The sequence below is a fragment of the Mobula birostris genome, unplaced genomic scaffold, assembly GCF_030028105.1.
Source record: "Mobula birostris isolate sMobBir1 unplaced genomic scaffold, sMobBir1.hap1 scaffold_4752, whole genome shotgun sequence".
In the NCBI taxonomy this organism is placed as follows: Eukaryota; Metazoa; Chordata; class Chondrichthyes; order Myliobatiformes; family Myliobatidae; genus Mobula; species Mobula birostris.
This window is the reverse complement of record NW_027277877.1, coordinates 2,442-23,531: the sequence shown is the minus strand read 5'-3', so window position 1 is coordinate 23,531 and position 21,090 is coordinate 2,442. Positions and strand designations below refer to the sequence as shown.

At 39.6% G+C, this 21,090-nt stretch overlaps 1 protein-coding gene across 1 annotated transcript; it reads left to right on the top strand.

Annotated features, from left to right (window-relative positions):
- The first annotated feature begins 7,696 nt into the window (after positions 1-7,696).
- Positions 7,697-20,769, top strand: LOC140193253 (sodium-dependent phosphate transporter 1-like). Its single transcript, XM_072250637.1, has 11 exons — positions 7,697-7,947; positions 9,514-10,078; positions 10,221-10,361; positions 10,902-10,987; positions 11,967-12,063; positions 13,327-13,446; positions 14,482-14,760; positions 17,064-17,622; positions 18,178-18,363; positions 19,730-19,814; positions 20,097-20,769. Exons 2-11 carry the CDS (start codon positions 9,790-9,792, stop codon positions 20,250-20,252), a joined length of 1,998 nt encoding a protein of 665 aa, XP_072106738.1. The 5' UTR covers positions 7,697-7,947; positions 9,514-9,789; the 3' UTR covers positions 20,253-20,769.
- Positions 20,770-21,090: the final 321 nt, after the last annotated feature.

The following is a 21,090-nucleotide window of genomic DNA, read 5'->3' as shown; positions in this document are numbered from 1 at the left end:
CCCAAAACTGAGAAACTCTAGTGCCTCCAGATTAATCATGTTTCACCGTTTCCTTCCCCTGGCAATGTTGTATGACGCTTCTCATAGCTGTTTAAATCATAGCTATGCTGTTGAATTCTGTTAGGTTCTAGACATTATGTTTTGTATGGCCCAGAGGGACATTCAACATACCTTGTTTTTTGGCTAATTCTCCCTCTTTGAGAGCCATTCAATCAGCCTCATTCCCTCTCCCCTGTTGTCCCAATTCTGGTCATCTTAAATTTAATTCACCACCCAGCATTCCCATTACTTTTATTTTACCACAACTTCTCATTGCTGAAAATTGCTTCCTGATTCCCTTTCGAATTTAGCGGCTGTAATCAACCAAGACTATTTGTTTCTGCCCTTCTCTTACTAACCAAGGATATGTTATTCTCAGCCACTTCATTTGCTTACACTCAAAGATCCAATAACAACTAAGTTGGCCCTCCAGTCTCTCAAGTTGGCACTGCTAGTGAATAAGATCACATCTTGACCTCAGTTCTATTCTCATGTTTGCTAAGTGGCTATACATTGTATTTACAGAACTGAAACTAGCCATTTGGCCAACGTGTGTCTGATTATGTTTATCCTTCAACAAGGGCCTCTCTCTTCCATTCTTGTTCATTAAAGTACATTAATATTTCTATATTCCTTTCTCCTTTACACATTTGCCTCCTTTGTGTATGCAAGTTAGATGTCTTGGCAACTCCATGTAGTGTTGTTCTACATTCTAACCGGCGCCCAGGTAAAGACTATTCTCATGAATTGTCATTGTATTTATAAGTGCCTTACATCTGCAAAAGTGGAAATAACTTCTCTGTGTCTACCTTATTAAACATTTTAATATTCTTTAAAGCTTCTATTGTATCAGTCCAAATCTGGTTAACCTTTTCTCATCATTCCTGCATCTTCTCTAATGTCTCCGTGTCTTCTCTGTAACAGAGCAGAATTGTTTCCAATATTCTCAATATATGAAACTTTAGTCATCTAGAAATTAACCTGAGTACTTTTAGTTTCTTCTTCAGACTAAAAAGTCCCTACTTGTCTCCACTGATGCTTTCATACGCCGTGTATTTCTGCCACCAGATCCCACCGCTCCTCTTCTCTATTCAAACATAGTTTGCAGTAGATCGCCTTCTTATTCTTCAACCAAGACACATCGCATCACACTTTTCACCATTCCTGTTGTTTTGCCAATTACACGCTCATTCAATTTTTAATAATATCAATTTTTAGAATTTTGACAATTCTGCTCTGTTTTAACTATCATTTTCAAATTGGTACAATTTACAAATTTTGAACTTTCACTTTCAATTCTCAATCCAAAGCATTCTTGTGTGACAGAATTTCTCATTTGGTTGAGAAATTTCCTGCTTGCCCCCAGATTCCACACATCCTACCACTGATTAGTGGCACCATCCTGAAAGTCATTTGGCAATCTAAGTAGATCTCACTTCCTAAATCAGCTTTGGTGGCTAATCTTTCAAAAAAGACTCCTGTGAGTGCTGCTGTCTCACCTTTGGGTACCCAGTTTAATCCTGACCTCAGGTGTTAATTGTGTGAAGTTTACAAGTTCTCCCTTTGATAGATTTATTTCCCCAGGTCCTCTGGTTTCTTCGCGTATTTTCAATCCGTACTAATAGGTAAAGTAGCAAAGGAATCAAACAGGAATTGATGGGCATGTGAGATAGGGAATGTGGGAGGGGAAAAAGGAAAGGGAATGTTGGGGTTAATCTAATAGGAATGACAAGCTTGAATTGCCTCCATTTTTAAGTAAGAATTCAATAAAATTGTTAAAACAATTTTTGAAATTCATAAGAGTTTCCTTATTATCTTCTCATTAATCGTGACATCTTTGAGTACGTATTTTATTCGCTTTCCTATCACCAACATTAATAGTCCTTTCTAAACATGGAAATTTTATTGGCTCCCTACCAGCCATCATTTACTTTTTTCATATCCATTTTTACATTGTATATACAACAGTGTTTCACTATATTTCCCTACTTGCTTTCAATATGAGCTAGGGCTTTACTCTTTGGAGAGGAGACATTATAGAGGTGTACAAGATAATAAGAGGAATAGATAGAGTGGATAGCCAGCACCTCTTCCCCAGGAAGAGGACATGGCTTTAAGGTAAGGGGTAGGAAGTTCAAGGGGGATATTAGAGGAAGGTTTTTCACTCAGAGAGTGGCTGGTGCGTGGAATGCACTGCCTGAGTCAGTGGTGGAGGCAGATACACTAGTGAAGTTTAAGAGACTACTAGACAGGTATATGGAGGAATCTAAGGTAGGGGCTTAAATGGGAGGCAGGGTTTGAGGGTTGGCACAACATTGTGGGCCGAAGGGCCTGTACTGTGCTGTACTGTTCTATGTTCTATGAAGGCCATATATACAATTTTTGGACGAGTGTCGATCATAAAGGGGCAACACCAAATGAAATTTCTCTAACTGGGAAGAGTATCAGAGAGCTCCACATGGCAGCTAAGTTGCAGGGGTGATTGCCCCTCATCTGCCCTTGCTCTCCACATTTAGGCATCCATTTCTAATTATTGTCTCTACTCTCTCCCCATCAACATTGTTTTGTGCACTTTCTTATTACAAAGCAGTAACCACTGTGGACATCAAAGGGCAGATGTAAATGATCACCTGGGACTATAGATTGCAACTCACACTATGGAACTACATTTAACTTTCAAAGCAACATACATCAAAATGTGCTTGTTTTTACATTTAAATTGTCCTTTGAGTGAAATTTTTCAATAGCTAGTCATAAAATGAGGTAAAGCCAGGAGAAATTCGTCAGTCTATCTTCTCCCTGAGAGAATGGAAACTAAAAGGGGAGAGACAAATTGATTAAGAACACATTTTTGAAATTATAGTAATTAGTTAAACGTAGCATTTAAAAACATGCTCAGGGTTAGAATTTAATGTGTGGTTATTCTGGAGTTCTCATGTAAACAAGGATTACAAAAATAGGATACAAATAACATTCTTACTAAGGGCATTCAGTTGATGTCAAAGACAAGGGTGGAACTCTGCTATCCCCACCCAGTCTGATTTGTCTTCTACATATACATAACCTGTGGTGCATGACCTCATTGATTCTTAAGCTGTGCAGTTGCCAGGAAAAGGTTGAAATGCGCCAGTTTATAAGCCACATCCAAACCGAAACTAAACCAAAAGAGAAAAAAGTAAAAATGAAGATATTGAAAATGTAAACGGAATTCTGAATTTGCAAAGTCAATTGAATAGTAGCATTTATAGCAATTTTCATGTTTAAAGAGGAAGACATTTCCTGGTAATAGGCTCGGCAATAAAATAACAAAATGCAGGATTTGAATAATCCCTCATAATTCCCCAATAGCAACTACAGCTGCTGGTAATCCCAATGGTAAAGCTAAAACTAAAAACAGCATAATAACTCAGTGATACATTTAGATACAAATGTTGTCTGCAAGATTATAGTGCTACATATACATTAGATACTAACTCTGCTCTAAAACTGCTCAATACTGGTCCTACATTGGATACTCGCAACACTGTTCCTGGGTAGTGCATCATTCGACATTGCATGTTTACATTATTGTTAAACAAAGGTTGCTTATGCACTGTCTGTTCTATCTCTGCTAACAAGATATACGACTTCATTGCTGCTTTTCCAAATCTGCCCTTACCTATGTGCTCCATTGCTGCCTATTAGCATTGCTCCCACTTTCGGGAAGATGCCATTCCTGAATTTACAGTTACTTAACTACCCTGCTGAAATGGCCATAAGCCAATCAGTTATATCAACTATTACATTAAAACTGAGAAAAGATAAAATGACCTTGGATTTAGACACAGCAAAATTTCTCCCAGCACAATCAACGTGTTAAGTCCTCCTCACAATCACTGGGAAGTCGAAATTGGGAAGAGCTATCCCACTGACTAGTCAGCTTGACAAATATAATACCAAAGTATGCATGCAGTGTGTTACCATATACTAACTTGAGATTCATTTTTTTGCAGGCATCTATAGGAAATACCAAAAACAAAGAAACACAATAGAATTTATGCAAAACTATACATAAACAAAGACTGACAAACAACCAATGTGCAAAAAAAGAAGACAAATTGCACAAATAAATAGCAAATAATACTGAGAACATGAATCTTAGAGTCCTTGAAAGCAAGTCTGTCGGTTATGGAGTTGAGGTGAGTGAAGTTACCCACACCAGTTCAGGAACCAGAAGGATGTAGGGTAACCACTTTTCTTGAACCGGGTGGTATGGGACCCAAAGCTCCTGTATCTCCTGCCCGATGGTAGTAGAGAAAAAAGAGCATGGGTCCTGAATGATAAATGCTGCTTTCTCATGGCAGTGCTCCATGTAAATATGTTCCATAGAGAGCCTTTGATGAACTGGGCTGTATACACCACTTTCTTTTATAATATTTGGGTCAATCCTATTGTTATATTCCAATCCAGCTCTAGTTAACTCTTCCTCCAATGTTTGTAACATTTTCCATCGTATTGTCTGATGCAAAATATCTAATTCCTCTGCTATTTCTTAGAGAGCAGAGGAATTCCCAATAACTATTTATCCGGACAAGTATTCACTTTGACCCCTCTCTTTTTATATGTGCAATCAGACAAACTCTTTTTCTATATTTCTTATTACTTTGTGTTCATAGTTAAGTTCCTCATTCTTTGTTTTCCTACTTCATACCAAACTTTGGGGCTGCCACTAATTTTTGCTACTAGATATGTTTTTCTCTTTTAACTTAATGCCATCCTAAACTTCCTTGGTCAGTTGTGGGTGATTCACAACCCCCCCCCCCCTGAAATCCTTCCTCCTCAGTGAGACATCATCTGGATGGCTGTCACAAATTGGCTTCTTAAACATCTGCCATTATTTGTCTATTGCCCGAGCTGCTAACCTGCTTACTCTGTCTACTTTAGCCAACGCTATCCAAACTCCTTTGGAATATCCCTTACTTAGGATTTACATTGCTATTTTAAACCCAAGTTTTGAACTCTCAAGCGGATTGCTAAATTCTATCATGCTGCGATCGCTACTTCCTGAAGGGTTCTTCTACTCTGAGATCATTTATTAAGCCTGACTCATTATAAATTACCAAATCTAAACTACCTTATGCCTGTTTGGCTCCATAAAACATTGATCTTGGAAACTATCCCAGACCATTCCTTCTCATGGCTACCATTTCCAGTTTCCTTAACCCAACCTACATGAAGGTTAAAATCGACCATTATTAATATAATTCTCTTTATAAACGACATTGGCATTTCTTAAATTGCCCTTATTTGCCACAGTACATTACTCTGACTACAGTCTTTTCTCTCATTGTATTTTGTTTACCTCCACCAAAATGAAAACTACATCTTCTAAGGCCCAGACTGTCTTGTCCTGGTAAAGGATCTCAGCCCAAAACATCAACTGTTTATTCCCCTCCTGCCTGACCTGCTGAGTTCCTCCAGCATTCTGTGGTTGTTGCTAAGGTTTCCAGCATTTGCACAATCTCCTGCATTTATGTCTTAGACTACTTTTATAGCAGAACTACCCACCACCTTTTCCTTCCTGTCTCTATTTCAAAATAGTGCAGAGCAGGTATGAAAAAAACTCACAGGGATGTTGCTTTGACTGGAAGGCTTGGGTTATGAGGAGAGATTGGATAGGTTGGGATTGCTTTCTCTAACGAGGCCCAGGAGTGACCTTGTAAAGTTTTGTAAAATTATGAAAAAGGTTGAGTGTGGCCCCAACAACATTAGAATATAAGAACATAAGAAATAGGAGCAAAAGTAGTTTAATCAGCTGTTCAGGCCTGCTCCAACACTGAACAAGATCAGATCTGACCTTCTATCTCAAATATCATTTTCATGCCCTATCCCCACATCCTTTAACATTCAGAAATCTATTAATCTGTTTTGAATATAATCTCAGGGACAACATAGCTCTCTAACATAGAAACCTAAAAACATTAACAATTTAATGAGTGAAGAAATCTCTCCCCATTTCTGTGAGAAAGGCCTACCCCTTAATGTCTATTGACAGTAAACTAAATTAATCTGAGTCTGTCACCCCCAAGATTTGGATTCCCCAGACAGGGAAAGCATCCTTTCTGTGTTTATTTTCCTGTATCCACTAAGAATTTTCTATTTCTAGTCTCTAAACTCCAGAGATTGGAGATCTTACTCATTTATTCGTTTCTCACTTGACAGGCCCATCGTCCATGGAAACAACCTGGTGATTCTTCACCGTACTCTCCATTTAACTGCTAAATTTCCCCCAAAACTGTAACAATACTCAAAATGCGATCTCAACAATGCTCTATACATACACACAAGTGTATGTATGTATCAGAAGAGAGAAAAAGAGAGGGAAAGAGAGGGAAAGAGAGGGGGAGAGGAAGAGAAAGAGAGAGGGGGAAGAGAGAGAGGGGGAAGAGAGAGAGAGGGGGAAGAGAGACAGGGGGAAGAGAGAGAGAGAGGGGAAGAGAGAGAGAGAGGGGGGAAGAGAGAGAGGGGGGAAGAGAGAGAGGGGGGAAGAGAGAGAGGGGAAGAGAGAGAGGGGGAAGAGAGAGAGAGGGGGAAGAGAGACAGGGGGGAAGAGAGAGAGAGAGGGGAAGAGAGAGAGGGGGAAGAGAGAGAGGGGGGAAGAGAGAGGGGGGAAGAGAGAGAAGGGGAAGAGAGAGAAGGGGAAGAGAGAGAAGGGGAAGTGGGAGAAGGGGAAGAGAGAGGGAGGAAGAGAGAGAGGGGAAGTAAGAGAGGGAGAGAGACAGGAGGGGAAGGGGAAGTGGGGGTGGGGGAGCAGGAGGGAGAGAGATTTAATCCTTTCTGGGATCTGGTGTCATTGTCAAGGCATTTATTGACCAACCCTACTGCATTTGAGAAGGTGGCAATAAGCTGCCTTCCTGAATAGTAGTTCTGGTGGGAGTACTTCCAGTCCAGTTGGTGACAGAGTTCCAGAACTTACACCAAGTGACAACAAAAGCCTAGTGATATATTTCCATGCCGAATGTTGTGCTATTTCCAGAGGAACTTGAAGGTAGTGATGTTTCCATGCACCTGCTGCCCTTGACCTTCTTAGTGGCTTGAGAAGTGCTATTAGAGTAACTTGGGTGAGTAACTGCAGAGTAATTTATAAATGGCATTCAGTGAGCACCATGGTGAAGGGGGTACCAATTAAGTGGATGACTTTTTTGCTGTTTAATTTTTTGAGATTTGTTGCTGTTGCTTTAATCCAGGGTGGAACATGCACCACTGCTTACGTGACTTGAGACAAGTATTTTCCACTCTGGATGAAAGCAAACTTGTCCGGTTTACAGATTGCGAATACTGTAGTGGTTGCCCAAGCGCAGATCCCTGTCACTGAGTGCTCTAGCAGCAAGTTCTTTACCAGTGCTAGAGACCTGACTTGGCCATAATGACCGTTCGGCCCATCGCTTCAAGCACAGCAGTTCCAAGGACCCAGTCCCGTTGTCGGCCAGGAGTTTGCCTGCTCTCACCGAACAGTTTCTCCCCACGTCCCCAAGGATGTGTCAGGTTGCTTGTCAGTGTGGCTCAGTGGCAAAGGAATTGAGAGCTTCGAGTTCGACCCGCCTGCAGAACGGAGCCGCCCCGCCCAGCGGGGCTGGGCCGGCGATCGTGCGTCGCCCCTATAAGAGCCGGCGAGGCGGAGCTATGCGGTGGATGGTGGACTGCTAGCGGTGGGAAGCTGCGATTTCCACTGAGCGACGCAGACCAGGGCGGGGGGGAAAGCCAAAGAGCGCGGGGGCATTCCGCTGATAGGGGTCTTGCGTGCGAGCGCCCAACCTGCCGAGGAGTCCGCGGCTTCAAGCCTGGAGCGTGGCCTACCGGCCGGCCCTCGCCATCTGCCCGAGCCGCACTCGCTCTAACCTCGATCCGTCGGAGTCGCACTATTAATTGGTGAGTCGCACCGGGCGGCCTTACTTCCGAAGGCCAACATCCCCTCCTCCCTGCTGCCGCACCTGAGGGAGGAAAGGGGGCCCCGGGTCTTTTCCGCTGGGCTAACGCCGACTCCGGAGTCCGACGTGTTCCGGAACAATCCGGCGGCGCGGCCTGATTCATTCATTCAGCCGGCGGGCCGGGCCGGGCCGGGTCGCAGCGCCAGGGGGAGCTCACGGAGCGGCCGGGGCGGGGGCGGGGGGGTGCGGAGAGCCGGTGCTGTCCGGGGCAGGGGTTTTCAGACAAAAATGGGGTGCCCTTGAGTGGGAGGTAGGTGCCCTTGATATTTTTTTGGGGGGAGGTGTGAGAGAGGGGGTGCCCTTGATTTGGAGGGTGTGAGAGAGGGAGAGGAGGGGACCCTTGGTTTTTTTTGGGGGGGGGGGGAGAGCGGCGGCATTTTGCCGGCACCGGCCGGACCCCGCAGCCCGCCTGGTTGGGGCCGGCGCTTTGTTGGCGGGAACCCGTTTCCTGATTGCTGTTTTCAAATATTAGGGAGGCGCGAAAAGAACAGCGTTTTGAAATTGTTCCAACTGACTGTGCTTCCGAATATTATTACACTGATAAAGGCTGGTATTGTAACTGATTTGTCTTTTTTTTAGATTAAGAACACGCAGTCCTCTTATTGTCATTTAGTAATGCGTGTATTAAGAAATGATACAATTTTGATAAGGTTGTTACATCGGTATTGTTATTCTTGATAGATAATCGATAGGCTTACTCGATTTAAATGTTCCTGGTAGTTTCCACCATTTGAGATATGGCTGGATGAGCAAAGCATTTTAACATTTGCATGTTTGATTTAAGTTGCAATCGAAATAATGGCAAAAGTTAAGGATTATGCAGAAAAATACTTCAATCTCTAACCGATACTGTATTCATTGGTGCTTTGGTTCAACGTTGTTGCATTCCAGAAATGCATTTTTGATTATCTCAATTTCATTGCCTTTTGTTTCCTATTATAAATATGAAAAGTATTTTAATATTTTAGGAAATGACTTGTTGAGCCAGATTGTTGGGAACATTCAAAAGCTTGGGTGAATTGCGGACAGCAGAGGGGCCCCAAAATTGGGACGACTAACAATCAAAATAAGTTGATTATACTGTCCGTTTACAGGGATTGTAAACTCAGAATTCGAATTTTAAATACGGCTTAAGTTAAATAGCTTGCTTTCTGCTTCTGAAGCTTTAATGTGACTTAAGTTAAAATCTTTGAAAGAATTTTAATGGCACTTGATGCCACTGACAAAGTACCTTGGTTAGAATGAATTTAATCTGAATTTGTTATTCGTGATTTTGGTTTTGAATCTATACTGTATTGGAGATTACTTGGCTTGTGTACTAAATAAAATATCAATCAGACGTCATTTCTAATCTTTGGTTAACAGTGCAGTATCCAAAATTGATCTTGCAATACGAAAATGATTGAAAGAATTTATTCACAAACTGAGCATTGCATATGGAAATTTGTCAATTGTGAATACAGGAATATTACAACATGCTTACAATGTATCCTCTATTTTCCCATAGGATGAAGAACAATCCAAATCTATTGTCGTGTCCACAATGGATTTCAATACAATTCCTGTAACTGCTGACTTTTGTAAAGACAGTCAAAGACAGACTATCAAACACAGAGGATAGCGAATACTACTGCACAGTACTTGTGTGGTGCACATTACTCTTCATTCTATTTAATCCATTATTTATTACATATCAATATATTTTGTTACCTCATTTTGTATATTTAAGTCAATAGTATTTTTTTTAAATCCATACCTCTAAAGCATTATAACTCGAGTGACCATGGCGTTGGAGGAATATGTATGGATGGTTGTGGTGGGTTTCATCATTGCATTTATTTTGGCATTCTCTGTGGGAGCAAATGATGTTGCCAATTCGTTTGGGACTGCTGTTGGTTCCGGAGTGCTGACACTCAGAAGAGCTTGCATCCTGGCAACAATCTTCGAAACGCTGGGTTCTGTACTGCTGGGTGCCAAAGTCAGTGAAACCATTCGCAAAGGAATAATTGATGTGGACATGTTCAACTCGAGTCAACAAGTGCTTATGGCTGGGTCGGTCAGTGCCATGTTTGGTAAGTAACCAGTGATGCATTCTCCCTAAGTTTGTGCCAGGAAGTTTAAGTTGATTTTCTTAGAACATCATTGTTAATAATTGAAAAGTAATCTTTTAATGTCTCACAAACACTTTGAGATGAAATGTTCTGTCTTCTACAGGTTCTGCTGTCTGGCAGTTATTAGCTTCATTTTTGAAGCTCCCTATATCTGGTACCCACTGCATTGTGGGTGCAACCATTGGTTTTTGTTTGGTGGCTACAGGTGCTTATGGTGTGAAGTGGCTAGAGCTGCTGAAGATTGGTGAGTTGTAATTTGGGCTCAGAATAGTTAAATGTGTAAGGCCGCAATGTTTCCATGGTGGTAGTCTGGAGAGTACAGGCAACAGTTGCAGGACAGACTCTTTGTGCATTAAGTTGGTTGCTAGATAATATTTGATGCATTTACTTTCCTAGGCAAATGATAACCAAATTTTTCTTACAAATCATAAATTTTGCTGGAAGAATTTCGTTAATCATCATGGTTGACTCTGAATAGTTTAAAATTATCTTTAGGCTTGTTTCTTTCCTGTAATTTCTTATTCCTTGTAGACATAAATCAATGATTTGTAGGATCGTTTAGAATTGTGGACATTTTCTTTTGATTCTTTCACTGGTATGTAAATATAACAGGTCCAAGTGTGCAGCCAGTAATTTTAAATACATAATCTGACACTTAACCAGCTCACTACAGCAGTTGAGGCGGGTGGTGGGCAGCACAAATCTGAACCAAAGTTAGCTCATTGCAGTTTCAGGAACAGTGTTATTTACCTCTGCTAACATTATATTTTTTCAATTTGCACAGTTGCTTCTTGGTTCATCTCACCTCTGCTGTCTGGAATCATGTCTGCTGCTGTCTTTTACTTGGTCCGCTGCTTTATTTTACGCAAGGTAAATTGTTAATTCATTGAGTTGGCAAAAGCTGTACTTGGTAATTTTTAGTTGTGCTTGCTGCTGGTGAATTGCTGCCCTGTTGGTGCTGATGGAGTTTAGAGGTTGTTCCGCTGAAGGAATATCAGGATGCCAAGAATATAACTCCGAGGTGATGCTTCAATGTGCCTTTTGACTGTATTTTTTTTCCCCCCAAAGTGGTTGAAATGGGTTTTGGGAGGTGGTATCAAAACAGTTTGGTAACCTCTGCAGTGGGATTTGTTGAATTCCAGAACTCTAAATTGTTGATTTTGAATAAATTTGAAAATTATGGCTTCTGCATACCAAGGTTATGTTAGAAGAAATATCCACCTGAATTTGTTCTTATATTTTCCAAGTCAATCTAATATTTCAATCTTCCCATACAAAGATTTGCACCAGCAAGTTGCTTCTCGCCCACTATAGCAATCCACACAAGTAATCCATTCCGGTCTTTCACAAACTTATTTTTTTTTTTTTTGGATGGTTGGATACAGACTATAATGACAAAGTTTGATCACTGCAAGGATTATCAGTATACCTTTTTAAGCTAGTGTTAATCACCGATAATGTTTAGTTTCGATTTGAGAGAGGCTGAAACCTAATAATCTGAATCTGTGTATTTGGTTTTTTTTTCTGTAGCTGCCTCCATTCCTACTTTTTGCTGTACTCATTCTAGACTTTACTGTATCCTCAATTTGATATTGGTAGCTGTTTATCCTGAATTCCTCTTTGGATTTTTCTGTCCCCTTTAAGAAAATTGAAGCTTATCTCCCATTTGTTCTTTTGGGATTGGTGTCACACCCAGGGTATTTTGCTATGTCAGGGATTTACAGGTTTGTAACAATAGCAATTAACTTATGAAATGTACGTCCTGGTCAGATTTCTGAACATTGAAGATTAGATTACAAATGGGAAGGGAAGAAAGCATTTTATTGAATTCGGTACTTATGTGTTTCAGGCTGACCCTGTGCCAAATGGACTCCGAGCTCTGCCGGTCTTCTATGCCTGCACAATTGCAATTAATCTTTTCTCTATTATATATACGGGAGCACCTTGTAAGTACTGACTACGTTGGAACCTAAGTAGAGCAATTTATTTCTTTTGGCCTTCAGCATTTTTGTAAAGAAACACTTAACACTTCATTAAAATCTTACAGAACAGAATGGATCATTCAACTAGATCCATTACCATTCTCCCAGCTATACTAATTCATTTACCAGCTCCTGGACCATGAATTTGCATGCCTTTGTGATTCATGTTTGTCTAGAGCAGTGGTTCCCAACCTTTTCCATTCCATGGACCAATACCATTAAGCAAGGGATCTGTAAGCCCCAGGTTGGAACCCCTGATCTAGAGATTTAAATGCTGAGTCTCCCTGAGCAGTGCATTCTAGAACCCAACTATTGTTGAAAAATCTTCCTTTGACTTCTGAACCAGCCCTTGTGCATTCTGGATTTGGATATCTCTGTCAATTGTAAATGTCTGTTGCTGTTTATCTTATTGATGCCCCTCATTTTGTATACCTCATTCAGATTCCTCTACCACCTATCCCTTAATCACCCCTGCTTCAAGCAAATCAGCCTCTCATTTTGAAAGTGTGCCTTTGCATTGAAAAATGTTTGACCGCATTAGTCTTCAAACCAGAGGATAGGGGCCAAATGAAACTGCTTTCCCTTGGGGCCAAGGTGCAAAACACATTACCAACTGTACAAAGCACAATATGCTTTTGGTAATGTTTTGCTTCTTGGCATCAGAGGAACTCTGTTTTGTCTTGGCTATATTCAAGTATGGTTGAATGATAATTAAAATTGTGCTTCATAGATCAAGCATTCGGATTGTCACTACCTGGTGTGTTTTTTTTAAAAAAAAAACACCTAGTTATGCTGCGTTATCATTAATGAACCTAGGACACTACCTGGCAGCAGTGGGTTAAGATGATTTCCATGATGAAAATGGTGTCAAGTTGTGTCAGTGTGCATTCTAAGTCACTGCTACAACTGAGTTTTTAAAGTAGTCTTTCTACATTTGTCTGAATAGTGTATACCCTTGAAATTCAAACTGCGGATAAAACCTGGAATTTCTTTTTTGCCATTCTAAAAGACCAATTTGTGAACCACATTTTTCAGTAATGTCAGAGCTGGATGGCAATGTACTTTTACAACTGTTTTCCCCAGAGTCTTGAGTTACACTATTTCTTTCTATTGGACTCAAGTTTATCATTGGTAAATGATCTAATTGTTCAGTTTTATTTGGGAAGGGTGGAAATGATGTGTTGAGGGCAGTTTTTTGTGATTCTAAAGTAATTTTTTTAATCCTAGTACTGGGATTTGACCGGATTCCACTCTGGGGTACAATTTTGATTACATTGGGAAGTGCTGTGATCTGTGCATTCATCGTCTGGTTCATCGTCTGTCCCACAATGAAGAGAAAAATCGAAAGTAAGTGAAATTTAGAGACTTCAGTGGTCGAAATGCCACATTGGGCTTTCAGGTGAGTGCATTGGAAGTGTAGGGTGAGGGTATGAGTTAACGGCTCTGAATTTACTGAAAAGCAATGTCCAACAATATGTAACATCTTTTCTTTCCCTTCGTATGAAGTGCATATTTGTTGTGGCTAACATTTATTTAGAGAAACAGTGTCACCAGGCTAAGGTGGGCTAGAATCTACTTGCTCTCGCTTCCAATGTCCACCCTGGCTCCAGGAAGCTGGGAAATGACTTTATAAAGCTGGAATAAAACAGAAAACACTTCACTCAATTATCAGGAAGTATCTGTGGAAAGAAACATTACAGGTTAAGAACCCTCCGGCAGCTTTATAAAGCTAGTCTTTGATTCTGTTTCAGGTACCTAATTATGCTAGAATGTGTAAGTATACTTTTCAGTAAGAACCAACTCTGGATAACTGTACCACTCAATTATTGATTTTGCATTTAAGTGGGATTCTTGGGTAATTAATGGTAGCTGTTTTGTATGCAATTATTTTGCTTATTTGTTCTACCGAACATTAGTTAGGCTGAAAGAACTTGTGTGGCATAAGGAGTAAACACTGCAGTAAATAGTTAATATTTGCTCTCTGGATTGACTTGTTTACTATGGATAGAAACAAAGCTAGATACAGTAAATTGACTATAAAGGATTCTTAAGTCAATGGGGTATTGCCTGGGATGTCTATTTGCGGAAGTCATAATGCAATTATATTCAAGCCAGCTTTTTGAAAAAACAATGCAAATTTTGCAAGCTTTTCACCACCTTGCTATTTTAACTTGCTGTGTATTGATAACTTATTGATGTTGAATTCTATATGCAAGAAGACTGCTTTTGAAGTTAGGGGTGTGGTAGAGATTGATCCACAATCTTTTCATTAACTGAATTTCATTTTAATGAAATCTTGAATGGATGAACTTTGACTTTAATTGTGTTTTTTTTTCTGTTCCAAAGGTAAAGGTTACTCATTTTGGTTTTTGTGCTCAACAGGAGAGAGAAAAGTCTCCAATTTAGATAATATGCTAGACAAGAAGAGTGAAGATTACTATTCAGTATCCAAAGAAGACCTGGAAGAGCCGCATTTGAAAGTTCCTTTGACTGACACAGCATCTGAAATCAAGACTCCTGTGACTGACACTGTTTCTGCTGTTTTGCCTATGAAGCAGAGTGGAAGAATTGCTTTCATAGGGGACTCAGCAGAGGATGTAGGAAAGGATAGTGTTTCTAATGGAGAGATAAAGGAAACCAATATTGATCGTGTGATGAACGGTGAGAGATATAGCATATTCCAGTTTGTATATTTCAACAATTTTCATTCGCATTTCTTGCCTGGAACTCCTTACTAATACTTCAGCTGTTGCATTGGAGTCAACACCAACAATTCAGTAAATATTTAGTCTCAATTACTTGTTCCTTTAGAAACTGTTGCTTTCCCAAGTGAAACTATATGGTAATTGTTGACATTTTTTGCTATACATGGTCAACTCCCTGCCAAGTTTTATGAAGTTGCAAAGTTAGTGTACAGGCTAACCCTGAATTTCAAATTGTTTAAATACAAAGAAATCAAATTAAGTTCTTGTAATAGGATGACCTTGAAAGGTATAGTTTTTTTTAAAAGTTAGAAATGTAATTTATTTCTTTGTTCAAGATTTTAAACTTGTGATTTTAAGCAACAATTCAAAATAGTATTTTCAACAAGGCTGCTAATTTTCTTCCTGAGGAGATTTAGTGGTCTTTCCTTTTTTATTTTAAAATGGCCTCCAGTCAATTGCTGTTTTTATTTTGGTAAGGAGCTATTCAAAAACTTGTTGTTATATTTTGAAGCTAGAGAAATTTATCCAGTATTTAACAAAGAAAAATTTGCATGGCAGCATACTTCATTCCTTTTAAGCTTCTAATCAGAGTAGGCTCACCTGATGCTGTGAACAATTGTCAGCATCTGCATTTGGGATCAATCTGAAATAGAAGCAGGATATGCTGGAAATGTCCAAGTTAAGCAGCCATGGACTAATAACTTGGGTTTTCATAGTTGATTGAAACTTAAGCTACGTCCACACTAGACCGGATAAATCTGTAACCGAAGCTTTTTCTCTTCGTTTTGATCCTCTGTCCACACTGAAATGGCATTTTCCTCCCCTGAAAACAGGTTTTCTAAAATGCTCTCCAGGGTGTTTAAATCTGAAAACGCTGGTTCAGCATTGTGTGTACAAAGTAACCGGAGGTTTTAAAAACATTCGTCGTCCCTTTCATCGCTGTATGGCTGTAGGAGTGGGGAAGATGTTGGTGGGGCCACTCGGGGGTCTGTGTGTCCATGTGTGTAGCTATTGTAGTGGCTATGAGGCTGGTATTGTGGCGGTGAAAGGTACTGGAGGGGGGAGCCATCATATTCCTCATAATTGCAAATCCCTCTACAACAGTGTTAGTCAGTTTTTCAATGTTCGTCGTCAGCTGGGTCGTACTGTCCATGAACTCCCTGTCGGTTGCCTCCATACGCTCCAGTATTTGTTTTTTCTGTTTTTTAGTTTTAAGTCCTCCTGCATGAGAGCCAACAGCTGTCTGTCGTTTGGTAATTTCCTTTTAAGTTTCTCTAGTCTTTAACTGTACAAACACGTACTAAGTATACTGTTTCCTCTTTGTGTGTTTTGTGTAGATGTGTCCTGCGCATGCCCAGTAGGAGGAGATTCGTCCAAATACCTGTTTTAATGTGGACGGAGGTATTTTCAAAAACGCCTGGTGTTGACGCCTATCGTTTTTACGCGAAACCGGCGTTTTCAAAATTATCCAGTCTAGTGTGGACGTAGCTTTAAGTTGCATGAAAGGGCTGGTGAGAACAAATAGAATTAGCCCTTGGTCTCAATTACCAGTATAAATAGTAGTACAGCTGGTTGAGAGAGTGGTGAAGTCTTATTGTTCGGAGGACTAGAGAAGGGAAGGATACCAGTGAACATTTAGATTGAAAAGGTATTTCATCAGAACTGGTCATTTCTGATATTAAAAGCAAGCATTTAATGACCATGAGGGTTGTAATTAGAAGATGAAATGCAATTCATTGTTTTTGCTTTAATTAGAACAGTTACTGACCTAAAAACAGATTAGATTGCAATGGAATATTAAGTAAAAGCATCTGTAAGCTCTGGTCATCTTTGAAGACTGAATTTACTTCTGTAAAGTAAATTAATTTGTTCAGTGTAAACAAGAGGATGTTCTGAACACAGTAATCAAATTTTAATCACTGCAGGACTTCCTGAGAAATCTGCAGATGAAGGTCTGAGTGAGCTATTGAGATAGGGAGTTGGACAGATTCCCTCAGAATACTGGAAGGAGATGTCTAGATGTGTGAAAGGTGGTATAAACTAGATCAGAGTCTGGAGCTGGGTTGAGTAATGCAATGATAATTTTAACTGTAGTGGTTAAGACACAAGTCCCAAATCAGGAAGAGTAAAAACCTCGCAAGAAGCAGGCTCAGAAGATGTTAATGACTCTTGTGAGTTTAGGAGCAGGAAGTAGTGAATCATAATAGTTGTGCAACCAGCTGTGCTTCATGCCTTTGTTTCTGTTTATTATCCCTTTAGGAACTGTACAGTTTGGAAGCAGTCATGTGCAGTTCAACCAGGTTATCAATAATCAGACCAGTACCAACAGCTACACAGGTCACTATCACACTGTACACAAGGATTCGGGATTGTACAAAGAACTTCTTCACAAGTTGCATTTGGCTAAAATGATAGACTGTGCTGGGGACTCAGGTGAACCAGGAAGCAGGCCACTACGTCGCAACAACAGCTATACCTGTTACACTATGGCAATTTGTGGCATGCCTCTGGCTTCTTTCAAGCCCAAAGAAGAAGTAAAGGCAGAGGAAATGGAAAAGTTGACACCTGGCTTGGAATCAAAGAAACGGATCCGACAGGACAGTTACAGTAGTTACTGTAATGCTATGGCTGACTCAAATACAACGTCCGAGGATAGAAGTGTGACGCTTGAAATTGAAAAAACAGAGCGCAAGTGCAGTGATGGGTCAATGGATGAATGGCGAGAGCAGGAGAAGCCCGAAGTTTCATTACTTTTCCAGTTCCTGCAGATCCTAACAGCCTGCTTTGGCTCATTTGCTCATGGTGGCAATGATGTTAGGTGAGTAAATTTGCTTTTAATTCCTGACAAGGGATATACACATCTCTCAATTTGATCAGGAAACTCCTAAACAATATTGGGTTTTCCATTATTTCTGTATAAATTAGTTTCCTGATAGTGAGAGAGAAATGTGAACTTGCACAAGATTTGTTTTTAAACTAATTTTATGTAGGTCATCATACAGTACACATGGGTGTGTCCAATAAACTCTTACAACCTTATCTGAAATCTAGTTAATGGTGAGAATTAACATTGAGCTATAGGACTGGAAAGGGCCAAGATGTTGAGGAAAAATAACAAAGTTCTTATCCACAATAAAGAAATACAATATTTAAAATTTAAACTTCAGTTTATAGACATGTACTGTAGCACAACAGATTGGATTAATATTTAAAATATGAATACAGAAAGATTGCACCCAGTTTAGAAATAATATTGACAAGTATTCTGTTCAGTAGCTTCATGGGCAGATATTTGTTTGCATCAAAACTAAATGCTTGAGATTAGTCGGTTTGTTTTTATTCCACAATGCTAACTTTTTGTTTTTGTTTTTAGTAATGCAATTGGTCCTCTGGTTGCTTTATGGGTTGTGTACTCAACAGAAGATGTTGATTCAAAAACTGATACTCCAATCTGGCTTCTGCTATATGGAGGTGTGGGCATCTGTCTTGGCCTGTGGGTCTGGGGTCGTAGAGTTATTCAGACAATGGGCAAGGATCTGACACCAATTACTCCCTCAAGGTAAGTCCTTTTAGGGGATTTTTAGGAGTATTTTTATGTTGAAGATTCTGCATGTAAATGAGTTGTAAGGTTGTTTGATAATTAGATTAGCTAGAATCTGCAGGATCTATTTAAGTGAAAGGCTGAAAGAAATATTGGTATTTAAAAGTTAGTTTAATGGCTTAAAACTATCTGGGTAAGCAAAGTATTTTTAATCTTTGAAATTATGAATTTTGGCTCCTTGTAATATGGAGACACTCTGTTCTGAATGGGTGTTATTGGATAATTTCACCAGATAAAATAGTCGCAAGCTTTTTCATTCTTCCTCCAAAGACCTCCCACAGTCTTTATTCCACAGCAACAGTAGCATGAATAAAAATACACAAAGTTCTAAGAATTCAGAAAGGCCAATCCCTGTTGTCCAGATAATCTAGAAGCATGTTGTACAGCAGATACATTCTCTTGAACAAATCAATGTTCAAATCCTTGTATTTATTTCATTGAAAGGACTGAAACACAAAACTTTTGAATAAAATGTCTGTTTTATTGGAGGAACTCATCTGGTCAGGCAGCATCTGCAGAGGGCTTATTACTGACAATGTAAAATTTGCTGATTTGCAGCACAGTGCAAAGAAATTATAAATTGCAAGTCAGTGTACGTGTACCCTTCAGAATCTGATGGCAGAAGGCAAGAACCTGTTCCTAATGAAACTGTACTTTGGGTCTTCAGGCTCCTATTCCTCAGTGCGGGAGTGTCCCAGATGGTTAGGGTCCTTGATGATGGATGCAGCCGTGAAACACTTCCTGTTGAAGATTCCCTTTGGCTGGCTGACAATATACAATGCTATGCAGCATGTTGTAATCTTGTGGAAGCCACAATACCAGGCTATGATGGAATGAGTCGGTACACTTTCCACCATACATCTGTAGAAATTTACAGATTTCTGGTATGATTGCATCTGTGAGCCCAGGATGGATTCTGTGAGATGGTGACACCCAGGAACTTCAGGCTGCTTGCCCTTTCTAGCACTGAGCCCTCAATGAGGAATGATGTATATTTTCATGACTTTCACTTCCTGAAGTCTATAATCAGTTCCTTGGCCTTGCTTGTGAGGTCGAGGTCACCTGCATCTCCACCAGTCAATCTATCTCATCATCATTTGAGATTTCACCAACACCAGTGGAGTCATTTGGGACAGGATCTTGCATTTGTATAGCTTTGTTTGCAGGACTCACTAAACAGGAAGTGAACTGCACTGGGATTAGGTAATTATAATATTATTAGATTTGTGTTTTGATTTAATGTGATTTGTGAACTGGCTAGAAATTCTCTTCCAGCATACTAGCCAATGAAGTGGACTAATGTTATTTACTTTTTCTTTTATAGTGGCTTCAGTATTGAATTGGCCTCTGCTCTCACTGTAGTTCTTGCTTCAAATAATGGTCTTCCTGTTAGCACAACACATTGCAAGGTGAGTTCTGCTACTTGGGTCTTCCAATTGTGACAATTTAATCAACAAGGGTTCAGTGCAAAAAAAAAATACAATGTTCTTGATTAATATTGAATTGCTATGTTCATGGCAGGCCAGTTTCAATGACTATGGGCTTGAGACTTGCAGTTGGCTTTTTCATTTCTCCTCCCATCCATGCATGTTAAGACATTGTCAAACATATTCATGATAAAATTGGCTAAAGCATGCTTCCTATTAACCTGTGAATTGCCACTTCACTATGTATTGTATTTGTTTCTGCAGGTTGGTTCAGTTGTAGCTGTTGGGTGGATGCGTGCAAAAAAAGCTGTTGACTGGCGCCTCTTTCGAAACATCTTCATGGCGTGGTTTGTTACAGTACCCATCTCTGGTCTTATTAGTGCTGCCATCATGGCTGTATTCAAATATGCTATCTTGTAAATGTGCTGAGTACCACCTATCTTCAGCAAAGTGTTATGGTTGTTACTGTGCTACTGTAGACCTGTTTATTCAAATTGTTTAATGTGAAACCTGTTCAATGGAAGTCACAGCTTTAACTTGAGTCTTTTTAACATCAGTATGTGTTGCAAGAGAGTCCAACTTGACTGGCTAAATGCTGTTTTTTTTCTTTATAATTTCACTTTTTATTTGAACCATTGTCATTTGTTTTGTATAGTGTTTATATTACTGCATGTTTTTAAACAAGGTATAATGCTATTTAATACTGTGAACTGAGCTTTTTGAATTTAACACATGTATGCATAAAGCACTGGATTCTCATTTAGCCACATGGTAAGCAACTAGAATCCAGTTAAGACCACAGTAAGGTACCAAAGAGTGGGGCAATCAAATGAGCAGTTGTTTTACAAAGTCTTCCATTTAAATCTAACTATTATAGAAAATTACTCATTTGTAATTGAATTGGTCAAATGTTCATTAAAGATTAGCATACCTTGTATTTTTCTTTGTATTTCTTAAACATTTTCTGTTGCAAAATAGCACTAGTATGCAAAGTAGAAAACATTTTCATTTCATGGAAGATTGGAGTAGGGCATCCACAGATATGGCAACTGATTAATGCAATATCCAAAGTTGCAGACTGAGTCTCTATATTGTGACCCAATTTACAATCTAATTTAGCCAGTACAAGTTAGGCATTATTAGTAAAGGTGTATCTCACATTTGAACAAATGAAAGATCAATTATGGGACAACATAGTCAAGGTATGTTTATATAATAATAAAAAAAAAAATCACAATTGGAGTCGCAAGAGACGGCA